The following is a 15,138-nucleotide window of genomic DNA, read 5'->3' on the forward strand; positions in this document are numbered from 1 at the left end:
TTTATTTAATGTTTGTAGTTGGAATTAACTTACGAAACAAACAAAAACAAACAAAAATCGTAAATATGACTTTTTTTTATAAATAATAGAATAATTAAGAATAAAAAAAAAACATTTGATTGGACTATTTTATTGCCAGAAACCTTTTACAAACACTAACTTCACAACAAGTAGTGTTACACTGTACATACTACCGTCTAATATTAGATGTACTTCCGAGTCAATTGAAATTCTGAACAATTTTAATAATCATCAAATATGAAAAAAGTTAGTTAAAATCATTAATATAATTTATATATTCCTTAGCTTGGAACATTGAAAAGTCACTGAATAAATTGAGGATTTCTTTATCTTACATTCGAGGTTTGTATTCTATCACATTTAATGAGAAGTGAATAAATTAGAAAAAAATAAACATAAGAAAAATAAAGACCCATAGAATCAAAAATAGCACACGAAAATATGTCAATATGAACTATCACCTTATTTGTCAACTTTGAACTTTATAATTTTCAATCTTATAATAATGGCGCGCTATGAGCTCCCATGTCTCCCGTCGTCGGCCACAGCGCGCCCAACCCAAGTCAAAGGAATGTTTAAATGGTTAAGTAATAATGCCTATGTAATATAAATGTGCGACATTTAACTGCTACCTTAAATTTACAACTGAATTATTTATCTAGTTTAATTAATCTTAAGTTTATCTAAAATCCTTGTAACGGAAGCTGTTTTCGCATCGTTCACAGAACGGATCGTGAATTGACTTCACACATGTGAATCACTTTGGCAGTACCTAATGGCGGAATAAATGTTATTGTATCAATTCAAAAACCCTTAGTCTGCGCGTAGCGATGTCTGAACGTGTCCGACTCGATCGATTCACTGCGACGCATTTATTTCTGTATAATTTACACTTTACAGGTACTCGACGGGTAAGTTACATTACAACCTAAAATAAGTGGTCACAAAAGGGCCCAACTCGTACGTGTACAAGAGAAATACGTAACAATGTATAAAAACTATAGTTTGGCGTCTGTATAGAGGATATGTCTTGGTGGAGTTGAGCCCTAATGAACTAATGCATTGCAGTAAACCAAGCATGTTTGCTATTAGATTATGCCGCCTCTTCTTCGGCCGCGGGAGCTTCGTCCGCTACTTTCGCCTTCTTTTCAGGTGTTGTCTTTTCGGCAGCGTCATCACCATTGTCTGTTGCTACAGATTTCCTCTTGACTCCACCAGATTCTTTATCTTCTGCAATTATTTTAAAACTTATTAAAATCAATATTATATAAAACGAAAATTTCCTAACTTCCCTTAATCTTCAAATAAATAAATTAAGTTAATCATCATATAAACAAATTATTTATGTATGCAAATAAAAAAATCACACATTACCACACACTGACACAGAAATATTTTATTATAATGAACAATAATAAAGAAACACACCTGTCGCTTCTCCATTTTCGACGGCTTCGACGGCGTCATTGCTCTCTTCATCGCCGTTTTCGGCGGGAGTTTCTTCAGGTGCGTCGCCGCTGCCATTTTCCTCTTTGCCGTTACTTTCGGGTTCCGCTACCTTTTTGGCGGGAGATTTCTTTACTGGAGATTCCTTCGCCACCTCGGTTGAGCTGACCTCCTCGGCTACGGCGTCTCTGAAAATGGTTAATGTACGTTTAATTTACTTGAAAATAGTTTATTAAATTCGCGCCAAAATAAACTAAATAATCAATTGTGAACAAACGATAATAAACAACTGAAATAATAGCTAAGACAACTGTATTACAAATTATCCTCAATGTATTATATTATATAACTGCACGAGCAAGTCAAACGCTCAGGTATATTCCAGATTATTCAAGGTACGTCATAAAGTGCGTAACCTATTAAACGCACATATTATATACATAAGTGGGGCGATAGGAGGGAAGTGTGCCGGAACAAAAACAAGTGGCAATTGTTGCGCAAGGCTGGCTGCATGCAAGTGGGAAAGTCACAAGGAAAATAAACGTAAACGTTGATTATCGAATAAGTTACTCGCTCCAGTAGATTGCCTCGAGACGCACTTAAAAGCGTTAAAAATAACTAATGACAACACGGCGGCCCTCGAGCTATAACGTATAACGGTCGAGTTGCAAAACTCGCAAGCCTCGGCGAATTTGAAACGAGCGCGCGCCGGTGACGCTACCGCGCCGGCACGCTGCGCACAGAGCGCCATCTTGGACAAACGCCGCGCCGCGCCGCCGGCGTGCTTTCCATTTTCCCGATCATTTTATACACGGAACCACTTATATTTCACTATTATGAGTATTTATATAATCTAAACAACGTAATAATATAGAACACTGTAGTTAATCCTGTATACTTAATGAAATTGAATAAAGTTTGAAGTAGTCTAGTTTTCCCGCGTGGCGGCGTTTAGCAACTAAATATTTTAAAGTATCAAAATTTACCAATATAATAATCATTTCATATGAATACAAGTTAAGATAAATATTAAAACCGAGAATGAAAATAATAATATCGAAAATGGGACAAAATATTTATAAAACATTATAAAGGAAGCCATTTTGATCATGTTTCTCAAAGCCGCCAAAAATAAAACAACTTAGTCTAATTGGTAACTGACATAAACAAACACTTCTACTTACTTCTTTTCGACTGCTGCGTCTGCCATTGTTTGAGGAAGTTTGAGATTATTTAAAAAATAGAAAAAGTATCCGGCACGTGCTACGCACAACGCAAAACAATGTTCACTGCACAAACACCGACGACCAAATGAAGGAGAAAGAAAGAAGAAAATGTGCTCTGTGTTTCGCGGGACTGCGCGTTCAGTGTGAACTTGGCGCACTAACTTCACATTAATGAAACAGATATATTAGAATATGATCAGGACAGAGCGAGATCGCTATAATTGGAAGTTCATCTTTAAACAACCTTGAATTTGAAGGCGGGAAACAATCTACCTCACTCTGTCATGTTTGAAAAACATTAATCGTTAAAATGCTTCATCGCGCAGAAAATATAAATTCTATAGCTTATAATATTAATAATTTAATTTTTGAAAATATAATATATTTGTTATACCAATATTTGTATGTATGAATTATACTGTATATTTAAGAATGCATTTTATTTTTATTATCCTTAGACTATATTAAAAAAATACCATATGTATAGACTAAACTAACTTATGTTACCAATTTTATTTATCATATTTATATAACAATAAAAAGTCGTGATTCGAATATTTAAGGTACCTCGTGTATTTCCAAAGTTCATTGGCTTTGTCGAATGTCACCCGAAAAATTATTCAAATATAAATATTCGTCAGACTTAAAATTCTAAATCGTAAATCAGTGCGGTCAATACATATTCCATTAATTATTCAATAGTTTACTAACTAATAAGTATGAAGTTAATGTACAGTATAACGCTTTATTTTCTGCAATTGTGATTACGGTTCACCTCTTGTGCCAGAAAATCATCAAGTCATAAGATCTGTGTAACAATAAATATGTGTAAGATATATTTACACGAAAATATTCAAATTGAAACCCTATTTCATGGTAATAATGCGCGTTTGCTACGGCGGGAAGGCAAACATAACGCGGTGAAGTTTAGGTCGTTGGCTTTTGAAAGAAATCTTGGCATTCGGCGGTAATTTCGTCAGAATACGAATTCGTTAACCAGAACAGGGCAAGATTCTAAACTTTTTGGCAGGTAAAAATAAAAAAAGCGTTTACACGCATTTTAAATATGTAGCTATACCAAATATTTTGTTACAATATATAAATGTTTTATTTTGTATATTAAACAAATAGTTATTTATTATTCTCATTATGTATTTTTAGTTTTACTTTTAAATTATATTGTATGAATATTATGCTGTTTTCTTTTTGTTAACGTTAATCTACAGTATTAAATTAAAAATGAAAATCTAGATATATTTAACACGTACACGTATGTAATGTATGAACGTATTATATTTTATGAGCATTTTCATTATTCATAGTTACCTAGTGTTATCGCTTGCCATTGTAGCCATTGCCGTTCTAATTATGTATTAGCTTATTCAAACCTAATTTCAATTTAAATCCGTCAGAATAAAGTTCAATTTTGTATATAATTTATTTTCGCACATAAGTAATGGTAAGATCTAATATATTCCAACGTAAAATGAAATTACAAAATTCTTTTTTGTTTCTTCAACCTCAACTCCTACATTTCGTTGGATAAGGATATAACGAAAAATGACCAGAGAAAACACTTCACTTTCCGGTGGTTAAAGTACATACTTTATAGTGAACTCTACAGAAATTTCTCGAAATTTATAACGAACTAAAATGAATCACAATTAGATTTTAAATTGGTGTTATTTTTTAGATTCACACTGTATCCCACACATAACAGGAAAGGGGGGAACCAAATGTTTAGACACATCGTTTCCCTTTTGGCATTTTTTATATATGTATAATTTTTATGTGTAAGCTATAAAACACTTTTTAAATAAGTAATTGGGTATATGGAACGTATGCCTTTCATAACTGAATAGGTACCTTGGTGTGTGTCGAAGTGAAACGAATGTTTCGTTTCCCTATATCAGTTATTCTTATTATTACTTTTACTGTGAACGCCATTATACTGTTTCATTAATGGAACTTTTTTAAATTAACTATTAAATTAGAATAAGACAAAGGCAAATAGTTTAACAGCCAAAATAATTTTAAAAAAATATATTTAATCAAATACTCAGTTAAAACGACATTTAAAAAAAATATATTAAGAGTTTTAAACTTCCGTAATCATTTTCAACATTAAAGTGTTTAGTTCTTTAAAAAGTGTTGTATGAGAAAAAGATATAAAAAATTACGTAGGTATTTACAAATGGATTCGATAAAAAAGCAATGATGAAAAAATAAAAAAAAGCTAATGTAAAAAATATATTAAAATCGCCAATAGTAGGTAACGAGACTACAATAAAAATAGTATAGAAGTGCGCTAACAATATTTTATAAGTTTTTTTTGTAACAATATATAACGCTTAGTTGCTTCCTTATTATTACATCGCGTTATTAAAATAACAACGTCTATCAAAACGGCCAGACACGTTAATTAACAGTGTTATCCAAGAAAATGTAGAAAAATATTTTTTATTACAATTTATAATAATAGATTGTCTGGCGTTTTTACGTAATTGGTTGTATCTTCTTAATGCATCGGTGGTTGTGGCTTCAATTTCGGTCTGGTGAAATTTTATATTTAAAATTAACTTTAGAGAAAAGCTTGGAACAGATGTAACTCTTGTAGTCACTGGAAGAATAATAAGCGCATTGTGTATGTTCTTTTACGGTCATGTTATTCACTACATTGACGTTCGTACTTACAAATGTTTATAAATTTGTTTTATCTTAACTTTACAGTAAAGTTAAACAAATATATTTAGGGTTCCGTAACACAAAAGGAGAAACGGAACCTTCATTATATCACTTTTACGTCTGTCAAAATCTTTTATCTCGAGACCGTGTGGAAGTATCAAGCTGAAATGAATATCAAAAAATATTCAGGTCTAAAGTACTTTGGAGTTTGTGTGAGTGTTTGGAGAAACCTAGCTGCTAATCTTCTAATAATTCTATCTTTTCTTATTATTATTCTTAGCTGCTAATAATTCTCTTTCTATTGCTATCTTTTTATTGCTATGTCAACACAATAAAAAGATACCTTTATGCATCGGTCTTGCTTGCAGGTGCCGCTTCTTGCAGGGTGAGTAGCGCGGAGCAGATCCTGGGACTTGCGAATCAAATGTAGGTTTAAGGAGGCCCCTTTAAATTCACAGTAATACTCGACCTCCACTACCTATATTCCGTAACTGAAGAAAATAAATTATATTATTTTTATTATTATATTATATTTAAAAATATCTGAACTTTACCTATAATAACATAGATATACCTCTCTATATTTACAGTGTACTTTACTCATTCTGTAGGTCATTTATTTTCAGACACACATTCGATTTAGTCACCTGTAATGATTCACTCATCCTAGATTATATATTGGTGAACTTTATTATCTCTGGCTTTCTTTTTATATTTTTTTTTTACTTATGTTATTTCAATAAAAGATATAAAACGGATTTTTTTATAATAATAAACACATTTAAATTATTTAACGAAATCAAAAATACCACACGTTCAAAATTAATTCAAATTAAAATGTAAGAAGTAAGAATATATCTAGAAATAAAATAGATTAAACCTTCGCTACATTATTTCAATGCTACGCTAAATTAACCTGTTACTAGGTACTGCTACAAGGTGCTCTATACAAACGTTGCTTTACTAATTTCAACGTTATTTTGCTAATAATACAGTTTATTTTTTAATACCACATCTTATCTACTTCAGGGTATTCAATTGATAAAGACAATCTTATTCCTCTATATTATGGACCATATGTTAGTTTAAATTACGTTTTTCAGTTTATTTACTGTTTGCAACTGTTTCCTTTTGTATGAACTGCCTAATTATGTTGCTATGTGGTAAAGTGCGATCTGACACATAGTATGTCATTGAAAAATCATCCTTAAGTTAATTAAATAAGGTTTATATTAAAGAAATTTTAGCTTACACCTTTACAACGGAACAGCCGCGGTCATTGTTCCACGTAAAGAAAGAGAAAGATGCACAGGGCTTGGGTATATTTGTCTCGTTCATTGCGATTTTTGTACTTCAAGTTTTTATAGGAGGTCGATGTTGAAAATTATATAGATTATATAAAAATGTATTATTGTTTTTTTTTTATCTAATCTATAAAAGTTTAATATATATATAATATATTGAATTAGTACAAACCTTGTAAGATATTTTCAATTTCATTGTTAAGCTCTATAGCATCGCCACATGTAATTATTTTACTATTACAGTATCATAAAGATTGAAATTGCTTCAGAATTTCTTAAGCAAAAAGTAAATATTTTACTTTTTTTTTAGATTAAAATATTATAAAAATAAAAGTTAAATTATATCGTTTTAATAAAGATGGCAAGCGTTGTAGTTTAGACTTTAAATTAAACATATTGCCAGGGGATGACAACATTTATTTACTGACTTAAAGAGATAAAGCGAAGGTCGTCAATTCGACATCCAACGAGGATAAAATATTTAAATCATTGTAGCTTTTGTTAACGAAACATTCTATTAAATAACAGAGAACACACAAGTTTTAATTTTACATTAAAACTTGTGAGTTCTCTAAACAATAACTTAACATTTGCTTTAGTAAGGAGTTCATTGTTTCTTAGTCTAAGTTTAAGTTTTTTACAATCCAATAGTATTGTGTCAATACAAACGTCCATTTTACGATTATCGATTGCCAATTGAATCGCACAGAATAATACAATATCGTGCGGTAACACATTATTGTATGAATGCGGCTCATTTAAAACTTAGCACCTGCTACATATTAGCTCACTTCCGACAGAAACAAGCTTAACGGCCGTAACCGAAACCGAAGTGTTAAGGCACTCTGTTCCCATCAAAACAAAATAATAATAAAAAAGGAATCTAGATATACATATATATACATAATATACTATAGTCTGAATATACTTATAGCAAATGTAGCGTAAGATTCCATGTCAAATTATTATTCAAATTATAACATTAATCGTTTAAATTTAAACCATTTCAGTTAAATTGTAAAAAAAATATGTTTTTATTGATATTGATGCGTATAACATATACTTATAGGATTTTGTAAGGTTTAAAATGAACGACGTTTTTGAGTAAATAAGATGTTTTATTTTTGCTTTTTAAGAAGAAACATATTAGTTTATTTCTATCCTAAACTGTAAAATACCTATAGTCTTATTATATTTAAAACGAATTAAAACTTTTTCATGAATGATGATTCACCATAAGGTTCGTGGTTCGCCCCGACTCTCACATTTACGTGTTGAATGGCGTAACAAGACGCTGTGCTTTTTCTTCTTATCAGCGAGGAAATGAAAATAATTAAGTACTTAATCCCCTAGAATCGAGCCCACAGCGGTCAGACAGCGTCAGTCAGACTTCAATAAGATACGACAATTTGTCATAACGTTATTAACGTTCTGTTAATTTGCATAAATATTTATTTATTCAGTTTGCCTGTTTCACTCAAGTAATTTGTGTTAATATAAAATGTAAATACTGCAAGGCTTAATAACTCAATAAAACTTATCTACTAATATGGAATTCTTTTTATATAAATCGTTCTTATGTAATAGTTATAATACTAAGAACTAAAATATTTTAATTAAAAAGTGAGGACCTAGGTTTTTAAGTCACAACCATAGTGAGCAGTCCGACATTATAGAAGTATACATAAAATAAAATCGGTCCACAAATGACGGAGATAAAAAAAAAAATTAACGAATATAGAATCTCCTTCTTTTCTAAATAAGAGGTCTGCTTAAAATGCAATGATATAATATATTTTTTTATTAATATAATAAGACAAATGGAATTTATATTTCCTATTTCATTACTTTACGTGAGATTCTACTCTATGCGTTATTTTTACATACAATATCCATATATATAACATATAGTTACCATTCCTACATATTATTCGTAAAAGTGCCTTTAGAATTCATATTCAGTAGCGCCATCTTATAAAAGATAAAATGAACTATCGCTTTAAGGTTGCCATAATACAAAAATAATATACAAATGGTAGTTTTTAGTTAATGTGTTAATCATGCTTATTATTTTTATATTGTCTTATCTTTTTGTAAATTATAATTTATTTATTTATTTTCCTTAACGCTGTTTGTTTGTTTGTTTGTTTTTAAATAAATAAATGATATTTTACTCTAAAATAAATTGACGTACTAGGTTAAGTATATGTCGACAAATTCTATTATGCAAATATTTTTTTAAATAAATAAGATAAATTAAATTAGTTCTTTAGTAAATTACATAAAACAGGACAAACGTAAAGAATATAATGTTTTTTATGTTTATAAAAATATATATTGTTTATTTTAATTATGAATTGGTAATAACTACTACTAAAATATTCGACACGCATTGCCTCTAGAATTCGGCGGAAAGTGAGGAAAGGCTTAACACTAGGTTCCCTTTACCTCCCCTGCTGTTTGCGAGATACAGCGTGAAGCCTAATTTAATATTGATTTTAATTGTTAATATATAACTAGATTGTAAAAATCACATTCTTAACTTAAAACAAGGGAATACGATAAAATACTTAGAAACTTTTACATTTTATCTGAAAATAAGTATTTCTGATTTAGATTTTTTATGTAAATAAATAATAAAAAGATAATTCTTAATTGAAATCATAGTAAAGTATATATTTATTTTAAAAAATGTAAAAAAAAAACAATAAATAAATAAATAAAATAAAGAATAACATATTTACATACCATAAATGTGTCTACTATTTTTTTTCATTATAAAGTATTACAGCATTGAAAATAAAAATGGTAGATTTTTAAAATAGTAGTTTTTTGTTTTCCTCAGTGGCAGCACTGCCGTAATTGACCGCCACCCGTGAGCAAATCGTTCGCTCGATCTCGCTCTGTCGATTGAGCTCGGTAGCGGTAGCCATTTTATTCTTGTGAATGTGACAAAATATTTTTTGTGATTTCTCGTACTCGAACTGATCGTGTCAATGTGTGCCCACAACAAGTGTCTTTTGTGACGTGCATTCGTGCTTAAAAATTGATGATGTACGTGTTTCAAATCGGATTGTGTTGACCTGCCCGTTTCTTACACGGACGTACAGGCAGGCATCGATTAGTGCAGAAGGCAACCTCAATAACGAGGAATCAAGGCACTAGAACAGTTTGTGGAGTGAGCCATGGGCAACAATGCTGCCACCGCCAACAAAAAGGTGGATGCCGCCGAAAGCGTCAAGGAATTCCTTGACCAGGCCAAAGAAGATTTTGAAGAGAAATGGAAAAAGAATCCTACCAACACCGCCGGATTGAACGATTTCGAACGAATAAAAACGCTCGGGACGGGCTCGTTCGGCCGAGTTATGATAGTACAACACAAACCTACTAAAGAATATTATGCGATGAAAATATTAGATAAGCAGAAGGTCGTAAAACTAAAGCAAGTAGAGCATACGTTAAACGAAAAACGTATCTTGCAGGCAATAAATTTTCCTTTCTTGGTCAGTCTCAAGTTCCACTTCAAGGACAACTCTAATCTATACATGGTTCTCGAGTATGTTCCCGGAGGTGAGATGTTCTCCCATCTCCGTAAGGTCGGACGGTTCTCCGAGCCGCATTCACGATTCTATGCAGCTCAAATAGTACTCGCCTTTGAATACCTCCATTACCTGGACCTCATTTACCGAGATCTGAAACCTGAAAATTTGTTGATCGACTCTCAGGGCTACCTCAAAGTGACCGATTTTGGTTTCGCAAAGCGAGTCAAAGGCCGTACGTGGACGCTTTGCGGGACTCCCGAATACCTTGCGCCCGAAATCATCCTTTCGAAAGGATACAACAAAGCCGTGGACTGGTGGGCATTGGGCGTTCTCGTGTACGAGATGGCAGCTGGGTATCCTCCTTTCTTCGCAGATCAACCGATACAGATTTACGAGAAAATAGTATCAGGTAAGGTCCGTTTCCCATCGCACTTCGGCTCCGACCTGAAAGATCTTTTGCGCAACCTCCTGCAGGTCGACTTGACTAAGCGCTACGGTAACTTGAAAGCGGGAGTCAACGATATCAAGGGGCACAAATGGTTTGCGAGTACTGATTGGATAGCCGTCTTCCAGAAGAAGATCGAAGCACCTTTCATTCCGCGCTGCAAGGGCCCCGGCGACACAAGCAACTTTGACGACTACGAGGAGGAGGCGCTGCGTATTTCATCCACGGAAAAGTGTGCAAAGGAGTTTGCAGAGTTCTGAGCGTGTATTTGGAGTTTGCAACTTTGTATTAGTGATTCTTCCACAACTAAGTGGTTGTGGGAAGGAATTGAGTGCGTCTCTTGTGGGCAGCTTACGGTGTACACAGACATTAAGTGCCCCAAGCTGACACCTCAGGTGTATCAAATTTTGAGTATAGGCGAAATGGTAGAACTGATTCTGATATTTTTGTGGCATTTGTTTTCTTAGTGCCCATTCAATTTAAATATAAACAGACATGGTGTGTAGCTCCCATTACGGTGATATTCTCATAAGCTACTGCTGACATAGTAGAGTGTAAGCTGACCTGTCGTCAGCACTAAGTGTTTTTGGTACTTTGTAGTTTGCCTTTGATAGCATTGGAATGTGGTAAGCTTTAGTCCTTTTTTTAATTGTTTTTATTATGGAACTCATACAAATTGTATTCAGGTTTTCTTGTCGCTTATTTAGACTTGTAAGTCTTCACATTTATACTTCTCAATTTTAATAAACTGAAATTGTATGTATCACTTTATCATATTATGGATTCAAACACTTATTTAGTCAGTTAATAAATAAATTAATTTTATTATGCTGCTAAGATTGTTAAGAACATACCATAGAAATGTTAAATGCTTTCATATTATAGACTCTTTAATTAATTATATACTTATGAGACACTGTAATTAATTTTTAGAAATAGCACTTTGTTTACATACTTTTGCTATTATTAACTTAATTCAATGTTATTATGTGAAAGTTTTTATTTTTGACATTTTGTTATTAGTTTTATTCTTATTTTATTATAATTATTATATTATATCATATTGTTGAAACAGTTGATATTTTAATTAAGGTATTAACATCTACATCAAAATATGAAGAGATTAATTTATTATACATATTTTTATGTAATCGTTTGGTTCGTGCAATTCTACCTGTGTTTGTGATCTGATGGAAGAATTTGTTTGGATTTAAGCGTAAATGTATAGTTCCTTATTTTGTAGACTTATGTATTGTATCTGACTGTTAATACAAAGCTTGTAGGTTTGATTCCTATTCGGAGGAATGAATTATTTTCATTTCCTCTGTCTGGTAAGAAGACCAAGCGGGACATGGAGTTCTGCCACTCATCACGCAATCTCTCGAAAACTAGGTGGCATGTAAAGAATAATGTCTTAATACTAGTTTCTCTACCAACCCTGCTATATGTGGGATAGTGTGAACCTATAAAGAGTATGCACTACAAACCAGACAAATAGACCAACATTACAATCTGAATCTCATTGTTAACATCAGTCAAAGGTAATGAACATTACATATTATGTTTAGTTTGTCATAATTATGTTATTAAGAACACTAAGTAGCTATTTTTGAGAAAAGACAATTTACCCAAAGTATAATTTTAAGTGAAATAAAATATAATAAATATATTAACTGTTGTTTTCAATGAGATCAGAATTATAAAGTGAACGATGCACATAAATCTGGTTATTTATAAAGTTTGTTAGATATTAGACGTAGGATTTTGAATTTGGGCTGTACAAATAATCTACTTAGTTATTATAGTAGAGAATTTTACATTGTGAAAGCATCGTTATAGTCATTAGTTTAAATATCCTGGGATGGTTACTTAACCAAATTTGCTTGTTTCATGCTTGCAATCAAAAAAATTGAATAAATTTAAATTAGATATGTGAATTTGGATAATATGAATATGACTGTTTCATATGTCTGAAATTATTGAGTTAGTGTTGCCAGTTTAATGTACACAAAAATATTATAGTTTACAACAAAGTATGGAAGAGCCAACTTGTTGCAATATTTATTATGTAACACATTTTATGTGCTTTGTTTTTATTAAAATGTTGCTTAATAGAATATTATATGTAGTGAAGCTTAAAATCAAATATGGCTACTTATGAAATATAAATGTAATTTTATTATTGTTGTACCTGGTAACACTGGCTTGTAAAAACAGCACTTAGGTTGTCTAATATTTTGTTTAAGAGTTTGTTATCCATATATAAGATTGTAATGAATAATTGCTAAATCATATCAACCTTTAAAGATTAAATAATCATTCTAAATTATTGTACTAGTGTTTGTCCATCAACTTTTAGATTTAGATATGCTTTTCTTTCGACTAAACTTAATGTCAAACACTATATTTCTTGATTAATGAACTTTCCTTCGAAAACAATGTCTTATCTGGTGAAGTAAATTGGTCAAAAAATACAAAAAAATATATACAGCTGGTTCCTTAAAAATAGAGTAAGTAGTTGTGTTTGGTGCCATAAAGTTTGTAATCTTTCTCATGTAAATATTTATATTACTATTTTATATTTTTTTTCACTATTTAAATACCTATTTGTCACAGTTAAAGTGGTTGTTAGACGTCGTTTTTTGTTGCAGTATTAAGCTCTAGCACCATCTGTTAAGTGATTAATTAATTAGGACTCGACTTAGTTGTAAGAGAAAAAAAACTTCACTCTAGTGTCATTTGTGACTTAAATGCATATATATAATTATAATTGTGCCTAGAATTGAAGTCATTTTATCATAAAACCTTGTGTCTAAATGAAATTCTTAATTGTATTTATGCATCTTGAGATAGTGTAGAACAATTGTAACCTAAGATTACTTTCTATTGTATTGTTTGAGCGATATTGCACACTGAAATTATTAGATCGTCGCAAGTCACTCACCATGTGGACATTGTTTGTCAAGGTGTTTCCAACTTGATTTCTAAAATGGCTGACTTTCGCATTCTGTCAACTTTTTAGCGGCAAAAATATTTTTATTTCTATTCTTATATGCATTTTAAATGATTAAGGAGTTTATGATGTGTACTTTATATAATTATCATTGTATATAACTAGAGTGATTGTGCCCCCCCCCCCATTTAATATTTAGTGATGTCGAAATTTACAATGTTTTCATTCCATGAGCTTGCGCGTTCACATCACTATCACCCGGCGGACGTTCCAATGTGAATATTTTGAGGCCGCGTAGATATTAAAAAACGTTAGCGCGACGGTGTATATTTGCGAGCAGTCTTTTTATATCTGTGTCTAGTATCTATTATATCGAGTGCCTATAGCGTTGAGTTGAGGTTCAAATGTAAAAAGTCAGTTGATTCCAACAAAACAAATTATTTGTCACCATGTATTGATCTTCCATAAAATTACGATGAAATTAAAAATATCGATGTAACAGTATATGTTTGTTTGATTCTACTCTTTTTTTTTTGTTTTTACCTAACTAATATTATAAGAGTTTACATTATATAAATATTTTAGGTATAAGTACAAATAACCTTCAATTTGCTTCTATAGCGGTAAGCTAAAGAATGTTATGGCTGTGAAGATTCGCAAACATTTGGCAGGCAACGGGCCACCGGCTAATGCACGTGGGGCGACCGGGGATAATGGGCGGCTTCCTAATAAAGTGGAATATTCCGACACCGACCGTAACTCTCCTGCCAAATACCAAATAAAGAAGGTATTGTTTCAATTTATTATGTTATTATGTTGGTTGTGTAATGGTGTTAACGGTTTTTGAGATGTGGAGTGTAGGTATAATAAGAAGTGGCTTTTTTATGAAGTAAGTAATAGTTGCAAATTCAATTTTGTTTTAAAATAACATTGTATAAATGGTCCAGTAAGTAAATTATGTATTTTTATTGTAGAAGACATTCGAGATATAAGTCACATTTATTTTAGGCAGGAATATTCTTGGCTAAAATAGAAGTTACGCATTAACTTTGTCATTAGATAACCGGAAAGTCAATGAGTAGTTAGGCTTTTTATATTATTGCTTTTGAAGTTGAATTTTACGATGTTGCGAATCGGTAAACGTATCGATATTTTTAGTATGACTCGCGAGAGCGGGGTCGAGTCAAGGTTGTGAGGTCAAATTACGGGTTTTTTACCTTGTATTATCAAACATTCGATGTATTTGAGCGTGTTTCGGCAATTTGTTTGGAAAAATGTTACAGTTCTATGATTAGAGTGCGGGGGCGAGCACCCGTCAGCTTTTGATCTATTTACATCGGCAGACCGACGCGATACACCTGCTCGAATTAATCGACGAGATATTATTGCTTTCTATTTTATTATTTTAACTCTTAAAGAATTGTTTAAATATTATTTTTAGCGTAAAACTATTTTCGAAAGGAATTTTAAATGGTTTTTGTAAAGTAAAAAGTGGTATTGCACGGTTACGTAACGA

The 15,138-nt window shown here is 31.7% G+C and overlaps 2 protein-coding genes and 1 long non-coding RNA gene across 3 annotated transcripts; 2 read left to right on the top strand and 1 right to left on the bottom strand.

The window, feature by feature from the left end:
- Window positions 1-114: 114 nt before the first annotated feature.
- On the bottom strand, window positions 115-2,811 carry Df31 (Decondensation factor 31). The gene is made up of 3 exons (XM_085201637.1): window positions 2,652-2,811; window positions 1,450-1,655; window positions 115-1,251 (listed from the first exon to the last, which is right to left on the bottom strand). The coding sequence occupies exons 1-3, from the start codon at window positions 2,675-2,677 to the stop codon at window positions 1,115-1,117; spliced, it is 369 nt and encodes a 122-aa protein (XP_085057763.1). The 5' UTR covers window positions 2,678-2,811; the 3' UTR covers window positions 115-1,114.
- A 2,547-nt stretch (window positions 2,812-5,358) lies between these two features.
- Window positions 5,359-5,903, top strand: LOC146529168 (uncharacterized). The gene is made up of 2 exons (XR_014879023.1): window positions 5,359-5,590; window positions 5,747-5,903. It is a non-coding gene; the product is annotated as an uncharacterized LOC146529168 (long non-coding RNA).
- A 3,613-nt stretch (window positions 5,904-9,516) lies between these two features.
- Window positions 9,517-14,126, top strand: Pka-C1 (Protein kinase, cAMP-dependent, catalytic subunit 1). Its single transcript, XM_085202467.1, has one exon. It carries the CDS (start codon window positions 9,868-9,870, stop codon window positions 10,927-10,929), a length of 1,062 nt encoding a protein of 353 aa, XP_085058593.1. The 5' UTR covers window positions 9,517-9,867; the 3' UTR covers window positions 10,930-14,126.
- The last annotated feature ends 1,012 nt before the right edge of the window (window positions 14,127-15,138 follow it).

The sequence above is a fragment of the Heliconius melpomene genome, chromosome 18 (assembly GCF_056956725.1).
Source record: "Heliconius melpomene rosina isolate 202511_hmr_F chromosome 18, ASM5695672v1, whole genome shotgun sequence".
NCBI lineage: Eukaryota > Metazoa > Arthropoda > Insecta > Lepidoptera > Nymphalidae > Heliconius > Heliconius melpomene.